This window comes from Excalfactoria chinensis, chromosome 3 (genome assembly GCF_039878825.1).
Source record: "Excalfactoria chinensis isolate bCotChi1 chromosome 3, bCotChi1.hap2, whole genome shotgun sequence".
NCBI lineage: Eukaryota > Metazoa > Chordata > Aves > Galliformes > Phasianidae > Excalfactoria > Excalfactoria chinensis.
In genome coordinates this window covers 77,638,468-77,649,574 of record NC_092827.1, presented here as the reverse complement: position 1 = coordinate 77,649,574, position 11,107 = coordinate 77,638,468, and the positions used below count along the sequence as shown (strand labels likewise).

Below are 11,107 nucleotides of genomic sequence, written 5' to 3'. Positions count from 1 at the left end.
GAGAAAGGTGTGATTTATTGAGTGTACAATAGACACGAAGGAAGAGGTGCTCTTCCTGCTTTGAAAGGTCTCCAGTGTCCTGGGTCACTGTCAGGCTGAAGCTTGCCCAGCCGCCCCTTCCATCCTTCTCAGAGCTCCTCGATGACTTCCCTCCAGCACTTTGCCAGAGCTCTCCTTTCATGACCTCCCAGCATTGATACGAGCCCCCGGACAATAATAAAAGCACGTCGGGGAGGAATGTTGCCCCTTCTTCCCTCGAAGAATGGAAAAGCGCCCAGGGCAGTAAGGCCACAGGGCCTCACCTCGGCGGCCCCCACGCCCTCTCCCAACAGCCGCGGGGGAGGGGAAAGGAGGGAAGGTCGCACGTCCCCCTCTCCCCCTGGCGGGCCCCAGCGGCCGCCCCTCACCGGGGCCGCGGGGCGGGGAGCGCCTCGCGGCGGGGCTGGCGGCACCTCGGGGCGCACCGGCGGCGGCCTCGCATGCGCGCGGCTGGGCGGGCGGCGGGGGAGGAAGCGGGAGGGCACCAAATTCAAATCGTTGCTGAGAAGGGAGGGGAAAATACACGGGGGAAGGAGGCAAGCTAGGGGGAACGGAGTGGAGCGGAGGAGGAGAGAGGGAGGAGGAGAGTGGGAGGGGAGTGTGGAAGGCTCTAAGGGAAAGCGGCGGAGGCCAGAGAGGAGGCACGGCGGACGGCGGGGAAGGCAGAGGTGTCAGGGGAAGGACAGGGCGGCTTCGGGCACCCTCGGCCGTAGCGCGGGGCAGCCGCCCACTCATCCGCCCTCCCCGCCCGAGCGCCGCGGCACCATGGTGGACAGGGGCCCCTTGCTGACCTCGGCCATCATCTTCTACCTGTCCATTGGGGCGGCGATCTTCGAGGTGCTGGAGGAGCCTCACTGGCGCTCGGCTACCGACGACTACAAACGGCAGAAGACGGAGCTACTCAAGCAGTTCCCGTGTCTGGGCCAGGAGGGGCTGGACAAGATCCTGCAGGTACAGCGGGGACGGGGGTGCCGGGCAGGGCAGCAGGTGCCGCGGGCGCCCGGGGCGGAACGCGGCAGGGCGACGCTGGGCTGCCCGCGGGGAGCCGGTTGCCGTCCCCTCCTGGCAAAGCCCAGCGGGTCCCTGAAAGTGTCCCGGGAGCACGGGGAACGCTCTCCGCCCGCCTTCATTGCTTAATGGCAGAGCGATTGGGTAGGTCCGTGCTCCTCATCCCCGCGATAGAAGAGCGTGGGGTGCCTCGGGGTGGGCGCTCCTCGCGCGTGGGGATGAGGAGGTGGCCGAGCGGGTGCCCCTGCCCGGAGCGTTGGTCGTGAATGCAGCCCTTGTTTGAGCACCCAGGGTGGTTTCTCCTGCCTCAATGGACGTTGTGTGTGAGGAAGGGAAGGTGAAGCCAAGTCTTGATCCTCTTCTGTTTGGTCTGGATTCGTATTTATTTTTTTTTTTTACTCGCCTTCTTTTTTTTTTTTTTTTTTTTTTTTTTCCCCGTAGTGAATGCTCTCGTTATGAGGGAAACGTGTGTGGGGGTCTGAGCGGAGGTCCGAGAGGTCAGTCAGGCTGCGAGCCTGAAGGAGAAGTGCGGGCAGGTCAGGCATGAACGCCTTGTGCACAGGGATGCGCTGAGATTCCACTTTGGGCGAGTGACTTCTTTCTGAGCCATAAGGAGCTGATAATTGTCTCATTTCCTATCTGGCAGAATGCCTCTTCAAAACTAATCATTAATCGATATCACGTAGTGAAGTGCCAGAGTGGTGTAATCTTAGAGCCCTTTGATGGATGTGGTGTCAATTGAAACATGGGGGCAAGCAGTGGTGAGCCATGGATAATAGGCTGCCCAGATATGTGGGGCTCTGATGGTGAAAATGAGTCTCTCAGGACTTTATTTCAAGAATGTTTGTATCGACTAGGTCTTATGGTCATTGTGCTTTGAACATTTTTTTTTTTCTTAATTTTATTCCTAAAACTTACTAAAAGTCTACTAAAATACTAGGAAAACGACTCATTCATTCTGTTCTTATAATCAGTTCAGCGCAAGCTTTGAAGGGATATGGTTCTTGATTCTACAGGTTTGTGGTTTAACATTTCTTCCTTCAGCTGGTGACTGCTTTGTGTCTGCTTCAGATGGAGCTTTCTGTTGGTAGTGTCCTTACTGTTTCTGTCTTAGCACTTTCTGATAAATACAGTTTTGTAGTATACAGGCTTGAACTCATGAAGGGATGCTGGAAAATGAAAGGCACACGTGTTTTGCTGCACTAGAATCCTAATGAAATCTTACTCTAGGTTATCCATTCCCAGGAGAAAAAACTCATCTGGATTGGGGTGTGCCTTAAGCCTATCACGTTTAACTTGCTGCTGATACAATTCAGAATCTCAACTCTGGCTCAGTTTAGGATGAAATTCATGCTGGTATGAGGGAATTATTTAGCTAGTGTTTTTTCCATGACGCTTACCACAATTAATCCTGAAGCAGTAGGAAAGGTTATTTTATAAAACAAAAAATGACTAGGAAACAAAATTCTAGGGCAGTTCATAAGGATGGACCATATGAGATAGTGCACTGTAGAGTGTGGATAGGAGCAGAGTTGATTAGAAGAAAAGCAGTGTAAGGCACACTATAGGCAGATCAAAGTAATTGGTTTGAGTACCTCTGCACACCACAAAGTATGGGAGGGACTTCCCTCCTTAGTGTGTTGGCTCCTGGTGGTATTCTTGTGTTCATGTTTTGCCTCTGTACTACTTGCAATTATACCTTACTTTCCATGTCTGATTTTGCTAATCTGATGATCCCTTGTAGATATTCTGCTGTCATCTTAAGGCCAGTTTAGCTAAAATACAATTTCTTGCTTGCTCTTTCACACTTACTGGTAACTGGAAACTTCACTATTCGCTTTATACTGAATTTGTGCTTTTGTTGCTGTTCTTCTTCAGCTTGAGAAGTGACTGGAAGGAGAGAAGTAGCATTTCCTACAGAGGAGGGTGACAGGGTGAAATATAGTCCAACTGAAAACAAGAGGGAGAAAATAAACAAGAAGTCATAGGAGATAATAATGGTTTCATCTTGAATAAGCTGTAAAGTATACTGCAAATAATGTTTGTTATGGCAATTTATTCACCGCTATCCACACTTTTTCTGTTGGGTCTTTAAAACACAACAAATACTGTTTTCTTTTGGCAAATCCCAGTCGTCTTGCATTCATACTGAGCTTCCAAATGTAGTATCTTATAATTTGTCATCACTGACTTTAAAAATGCATTTTTTTCTTTATTCACACTTTTTTTCTTTTGCTTCTCTGAGCCACTTCCATGGACTCCCTGAACTAGTTCTTAGGGTTTTACATGACCTGACTTATTTCCCAGCTTTTGTTTTCAGCCTCATGGCCTTCAGTTCATCTTAGAGCTTTTCCTCTCAGTCTGCCTGAGGTCCCCACTGATGCTCATGTGACTTCACAGCCACACTGAGCTCTTCTAATTACTTCTCTGATATTCTCTTTAGTATCTGCGTTTGAAATACACAGGGTAAAGTTTTACAGCAAATATAACCAGATATTAAAAAGCTAAATGGTTGGTAAAATGCAAAGATGCCAATAAATGTTTAAGTTGAACTAACAATACCAATTTTGTTTGCAGAAGCAAGCTGAAAGGTGACAAGGACTGACTTATTCAGAGACAGATCTCTCTGCTGCCCTTGTTCCCCATCCAGGTTAGCTTGTGTGTTCATCTCAGCCTAATGTTAGCTTAAAGTGCAGTGGAAGTTCTGTATGGAATGGATGCAGAGTTAAATGTGTAGGGTGATCTTAACTGTTTAAAAAATAATGAGGCTATCAGCACAGATTCTCAGTTCATATAGAGACCGGTATGTTTGCACCTACTTACCATTTGAGTGATTCTTAAGGGGGCTGTATTATGTCAAATACTCTCTAGGGTTTGTATTCTGTAATAGAAGATTTCACAACACCTGATTACTGTAAAAATACACTGCTATAAACTTTATTGAAATACACAAGAAACACTTTCACAAATCTTCTAAGATGAGTGTTTTAGGATAGCTAGAAAGTCTTTCTTCCCTAATCCTAAATACCTAAGAATAAGCTTGAAAACAGCAACTAGCGGTCTTATGTGAAGAATCCATTTGCTGTTAAGTATTCTAAGTGCCAGGAAAGTATTCCCTAAACTCTTAGTGGAGTAATGCTACTTAGACCCTTATAATAGAAGTGTTTGACTGTGGACTGTATGTTCTTGTATAGAGCTCTATGGCTTTGCCTTGCCTTGTTGCTATGGCTCAGTGTCCTGGGACTCTTTAGGAGGAAGAAGAGAGAGAAGGCTGTGAGATCCACAGTGATGGCACCTTCTCTTACCCTGCTGTACAAATGAGTTTTGGACACAGAAGCAAACAAAGCGTAATGCGATTGTTTCCCTCTTCTCTAGTTCCTTACTTTTACTCTTTATTGCTCCATCCTGATTGTGAAACATCAGCTTAATGATAAAGAAGCTATTCATGCAAGGAGGAGCTCTCTTGACCCTCATACCACTATTTATATGAGCAAAGGTTTGCAGCACTGAACTACATCTTGTTTACTAGGAAATCTGTTTCGCTGGCCCACTATAGTCATCATGGAATTAAATGCTTCCCACTGATAAACCTCAAGGCTAGTGAAAAGAAAGGGAATAATTCAAAGATAAGTGAAAATGGTTACTTTCAAAACAAAGTAATAAAATGAGAAGAGAAACTAGCTAAGTTCAGGAAAAGCAGGTGAACTTTACAAGAGCAAATAATTGAGGTCTTTATTTGAAAAGCATGCAGGACTGTAAACTGGCCTGACAAAGAGCTTTAGAAACTTGAATGTTTAGACTTAGAGCCCAGTGCTGTGAACAAATATTTAGAAGATTCTTAAGGAGAGCTTCAGCTAGGATATACTTGGCACACAAGAGGATTATTCTAAAGGAAATAACCTCAAGTGGCTTAATAGTGATTTCTCCTCTGATTTTTTTTTCCTTATTTTTTTTTCCCCCCAAGCCAGGATGTCTTCTCCATTTGCAAATACTGACAGGTGCACTTCTGAATTTAAATTTTCTAAACCCCTGTGTTAAGTTTTAATTGCTTTTCATGAATTGAACATTCAATTAAGAGACTGTACCTTCTCCTTATTGTTAGTAGAGTGAGTTGCTCACCAATGTAAAGTTAGCATAGACTATTTTTTCTCCCCAATAATCTTTACTTTCCCATGTTCTTGAGGAAGTGCATAAGTGCAGCATGGAAGGTTCTAGACTACTGGGGCTTCTTTACTTCCTGATTCTTTCTACCTAATGTATTGAAGGTATAGGAGACTTAAGTGGAAACTGAGTTCTGTAGCGTAAAAGTCCTTTTGCGTGATCTGAAGAATGTAAAAATGAGCAACAACCAGACAAGGACAAAGCAAATGATTAACAGCAAAGACATTAACAGCAATACCTAATAATACTTCTATCTAACAACTTGATAGCACACGTAAGGCTTATGCCTGAGAAAATAGCTGTGGCTAGATGTTTTCGAATGTGTAACTTTAGTTCTGTACTCTCTTTCAGCGGAGACAAATGGAGTTTAAAATGTAGGACCACTGTCCGCAGTGCCTCTGTGGCATCTCAGCCTGTGGCTTATAGATACTGCTATGGCAGTATTAGAAGAGGAAAACTGAAGATAGGCAGTGCTGCTTTATACCATAGCTTTTCACTGTGTGCACTTTCATGCAAAGTCATATGGAACCAGACATGCTTTCCTGTCGCATTTTGTCCGTCCCTCCCCCCTTTTCCCTGTTTAACCATTATATTGTTTAAACTTTCTTGGAACACAGTTAAACAAAGCTGATAGTGCATACGCAGCAACTCTCAGCTGATGGAGCAATAGCCATCGATCAGAAGTTTTAACTTTCCTGCTATGGACCTAATCCCCAAGTGCTTGTAGTATACTGTCCTGTTATTCTGGGGACAGAATGTTTCTACTGCCTGACATATTACTTTCTGCTATTAGGTGTGTTTTCAGGCAAGCTCTACTCCAGAGACAATTGTGTATGCAAGTAGACCTGCAGATAATCAACAGCCTGTTCTCCTAAAAGATCATGAAACTCCTGCTTTGCTACTTACTGTATATATTGTTATTGTGAGACACCTTCTATAGCCAGAGAAAACAGAGTTTAATTATGATTTTGTGTAGATTTCAGTTTTAAAACAAATTGTTATCTTTCTTATTAATTAAACAAAATGAATTGTTTTGGATAGCATTGACCTTTAGAGCAATCACATTTCATGCTAGTACTGTGAGTAGATGTTAACATATCAACTTGCAGACAAAAGCAAGCTGGATTGCAGGTAGCAGTCAGTAGTTTGATTAGTAGGAAAACTATATCCAAAAACGTGAACGTTCATATCTTATTTTTATCTTAACTACGTTTTGTGTTCAGATCTCATGATAGCGATCTTGAAAGCAGAACAGGATTGTGATAACTGTTTCCCAGACTGAAAATGAAGTTTTCCTTTTTCAGGTTCCCTTAACAGTGGCTTAAAAGAAAAATACCATTTTTAAAAATTATTTTTCAGTTTTTTGAGACAGAGTTTGTCGTAAGTTCCATTGGTATATGTGTCTAGTAGTAAACTGGTATTACAGTCTTACTGGGGCTGATGAAACATAATAATATCTATTTTTTTTTTTTCAAGCCACTGGATAAACTTTGTTCTCATCATGTTCTACTGTTAAAACTGGGAACAAAATGCTCTAAAACTATATATACATGAGCAGGTAGTGCAGGCCAGTAGGAGTAGACCTAGAGAACAAAACCGCTGATGTTAAGGACGTGATGATCACTGTATTTGCAGGAATGTTTACTTTCTGCTGACTCTCATGTGATCCTATGGATTTAATGCCTATGAGCAAGTAGCTTGTGTGTTATATTGAAGACATCTTCAGGTTTAGCTTTGTCCAAAATGAGTTCAGCTTATAAGCTCTGAGTCTGCTCCCTGGAGTGAAACAAGACACATTAATAGGGGACGGCTGGGAGAGTTGGACTTTTGTGTACTCTACATCTAAATTAAAATACCACTATGCTAGCATCGTGATGTTGTGTACGTTGCTACAAACATCCCTAGGATAGCTATATTTAAAGTCAGATTAAAATCCTGAAATATAGCATGTGATACATAGTTCTCATGTTTGGTTGCTCTGTTTGTTGAAGGGATGGCAAAAATTTGAAGTCATAACTATCATCTTTTGTGTTTTGTCTTCTGATTTGGGTTTCTCCACAGATGAATCTAGTATTGTGGTATCTTTTCACCAAAACACAAAACTCTTTAGCATGGAACCTCAGACTTGCAGTTTGTGTTCTGTTTCCATCCTTCTTTCTTTATCACATCTCTGTATTAGAAGCCTTAGATATTACAGTAATAATTATGTACATACCAACATTTTAATTGTAGGCAGGAGAGATCCCTCCTAGGCATGGCTTATCCTGGTAGCTCTATTTACAGTCAAATCAGTAAGGAAATTACCTTTTGTTCTTGTGTTATGTGAATTCCAGTGGATCAAAGGAACTGTTGGGTGTGAAGTAGCTTCTGAAAGGTTTTAGGCTTCAATTTCATACACAGTTTCCTTAAGAGGAAGAAAGGTGAGCACTGAAAAGGAATTAAGAAACTAGTAATAAGTATTATGGTATATTATAGCCTCTGCTGTGTCTGAAGTTACATTCCTTTTCTACTGTGTCCATCTGTAGTGCTTCTCATGATTGACTTGTTTCTAAGCCTTGTTTTGGGATCGGTTGTTGCTGTTGCTTGTTTGTGGGACATTTCTGTCTTAGCCAAATGGTAGAAATAGACTGTGATTAAGCAAACTGACGAATAGTAAATTGACTTTCCATGCCAGCATCTTGCAAATGTTGTGTAAGCAAGTTCCAGCTGCTCAGAAACAAAACCTGTGTGACATTTCAGGTTGCAGCAGGTACGAAAAGAAAGTATCAACTGAACCCTAGCATGGATGTCTGAATTCTGATCCTCCTTAGCATCAAGGATGCCAATTCGTTAACGTTAGTTTGGATTCTAACGTAAGGCATGAGGTTGTCAGATGATGCTGGCTATCAAGTGATATAGCTAACTTGAAAATAGCTTTGCAAAGGGCTGTCAAGGTTCTGAGGTGGAAAACATTGTCATCTAGTTTGGTTTTGTTGTTGTTTTAGGGTTTTTTGTTTGTTTGTTTGTTGGTTTAATTTTTTGTTGGCTTGGCTAAAATGTCAGATTCAGTGATGACTTCTGTGCATGACTTCTAGTACTTGGATTGCTGCTCCTCTTTTCCGCTCCCGACCTACTCCAAGAGAATAGGAAAATCTTTGAAGGAAGGTCACTTAAGAATCATGTGTGGTCTCCTACCAAAGAAACAGCAGCTCTAAGTATGTTTTCTCTGGTTTTCAAGAGTAGTGAGGCTGATGAGTCTCCTCCAGGCACCCAAGGAGCAGAGGACGTATTTGGAGCCAAGCAGCTGCGTAAAGAAGTGGGATACAATCAAACTTGGTTTCTCCTGTAGCAATCTGGCTACAATATCCTACTATAGATGCAGCTGTTGCAGTTTTAGCTAAGTACCTTTGCAGACCATAATGCAAATATGCTAAAATCACATTAAATAGTTGGACCATGATAACTTGCCAGGTAAGTTAGAATTTCAACCTTCAGGCCTGTGTAAGTGGTGTGTACGTGACTGCAGAGTCATAGAGGGCAATTCTGTAATCAAAGTTTGCCTTGTTGGCACAAGGGTTTTTGAAGGGCATTGGAGTTCATGTTTAGAAAATCACTCTTTCTCATTGGTATCAGTGCAGTCTGAAAGCTTTGTTGAGTGATTACTGTCAGTTTGTCCTTTTAGAATAATATGACATGTTTCCAACTCCCCCCCAGAGTTTTGGGGTGGAGGGCAAGAGAAGGAAAAGGAAGAATTTAGGAATTACTCCTATCACAGCAGCATGGCAGTAGTAAATTTTATTGTGCTGCCATATAATTTGCTGTGGTAGCGCTAGTATCTTTGCTGGCTGTAGCTGCAGTATGACAGCAGTTTTTTATGAAGCTGGTACATGGTCTTTGCAAGGTCTTAAAACTATCAGCTTGTCTGTTGAAATGAATATAGATATGTTACTTCTAAGGAATAAAATAAAGAGATAATTCCACTTCAAGAGTGCCTTGGCTTTATTTGGATGGATTATAAGAATGTTTCTTCAGCTCTACTACAGTGTAGGCAGTTGATAGTTTGGACAGATGTCCCCTCAGCTGTGGCTTTGTTTCTTGCTGAGAATAGTTTCATTCTAGATGTTGAATAGATTCTTACAGCTGAATTCTGTATATCTTTTTTATGAAAACCATCTCACTTATTTGAGGTAACTGAAGATTTTCTGTAGTTTTGATGACTTTCTGAATATTTCGGATGCCAGGCTGCTTTTATGCTGTAGGTTTCTCTACTCAGCAAAGTGCAAAGGCTTCCTCTGCCTCCAGCTTCTAAGGAAAAGGTAATAGATGCCTGCTAAACAGTTAGAGATGACAGCTGCAGGAAATCAAAGATAGGAAAGAAAGCAGTGTAAAGAACAGAAGGCAACAACGATAGTGCTTCTGCCAGCTGAGCCTTCTTCCTGTAATACAGTGGCAAGATGATAGCAGGGAGTTTTGGCTTTCCTGCCACCCCAGGAGTGGGGCAGTCAAGAAGTGGCAGGCCACAGACTGTTAATTACCTCCCATGTGTCAATGCTGTGTCTTATTTTTTGCCTTCAGTTACAGCATGTTTTGTGTTAAATGTTTAGGAGTGACCTGCAAATATATGGGAAGTTTTTTTGAATCTGAAAGTGTGAGGTTTGGTAGTTTTGTAATGGGGGGCATGGTGAATGTGAGGAAGGCTTTGTAGGGCTTTGTAGGGCTTTGTTGACTCCCCTACCTTCTTGATTCCCTTGCATCATATGAAATAATTTTATCTTTGTTTTCAGTGGGAAAATGCACATTTTTGTAATTGTTAAAGCATTTCTGTTCTTCCTTTTCATATCAGTAGTAAGATGTAGAACAACATCAGACATGGCAAACATCCTTATCACAGTTAATGAACTCACTTGTGTGATGTTGTCATTGCAAAATCTAAACAAAGGTAGTTTGATATTCAAGTGACTGAGAGTGAAAATCTGTAAAATCAGCAATGGAAAAGATTCACAATGCTGAAGCTCAGTTTTAAGACTAATTAACAACTGACCTGTTCATTGAGTATTACAGCAAAAACAGTTGTAGGGCAAACTTGAAAGCTGGACTCAAGCTGTGAAACAAGTTTTCTTAAAGGTTTTTCAGTTGAATAACCTTTGTTGTTTGTTTATTCAGAAAACTTTCTACAGGATATATGCAGGTTTTTTGATTTTTTTGTTGGTTGTTGGTTTGTTTTTTTTTTTTTTTTTTTTCTGAACCAGCTTTTTTTGCTCAGGGACAAAATGTGACAGAACTTCAGTGATCTTTTGATAATAGTTTCAGTTCTATATCTGCTCTTTTGTTTATGATTTTGGTCTAAGTTACAGATTGGAAGCTTCCATGGGAAGAAGGCCTCTTCAGTGTATGTGGTGATGTAAGGCTGTATATAACAAAATAGCAGAAGATTGTTCCAGTGTGTGTCCATTTTAATGTTAAACTGTTCATGCAGCATTGGGTTTAGTTATGGCAGCATACATACAGTTTTAAAGAAATATTATAATGAGTAGGCAACTCTTACCAGCAAAATAATGTTACTACTGTTCAAGTTCAAGCTCTTACCACATGGAACAAGATATACTAAGGAAGTGATGCTGTTACAGATCTGAGTGTGTCTAGATAAGGCTGTTCCTCTGCACAGTTAACTTAGTTACTGATCACAGTTCTTACATATCCTGCCATAACTGTGTTGGCACATCTCTCTATTTATATCTGAAAATATTTGTACAGAGTAGCTGCTGCTTCTGCTAAATGCTAGGTTAGCTCAAGTCTGATTTTTGAGGAGATTTGTAGTTTTGTAACATAATACTGTTTCAAGTTTAGCCATGGATAAAGCTAAACAAGCTTTAAATAAGAGAAGTTTCTAAACAGATAGTGTTTCTTGGCAGTTTTCTTC

The 11,107-nt window shown here is 41.8% G+C and overlaps 1 protein-coding gene across 1 annotated transcript in view; it reads left to right on the top strand.

Annotated features, from left to right (window-relative positions):
• Positions 1-558: 558 nt before the first annotated feature.
• Positions 559-11,107, top strand: part of KCNK5 (potassium two pore domain channel subfamily K member 5) — a 30,544-nt gene continuing 19,995 nt past the window's right edge. Inside the window, exon 1 of the mRNA XM_072333586.1 lies at positions 559-990. Coding sequence (XP_072189687.1) covers positions 805-990 — 186 coding nt within the window. The 5' untranslated portion in view covers positions 559-804. The remainder of the gene's footprint in view (positions 991-11,107) is intronic.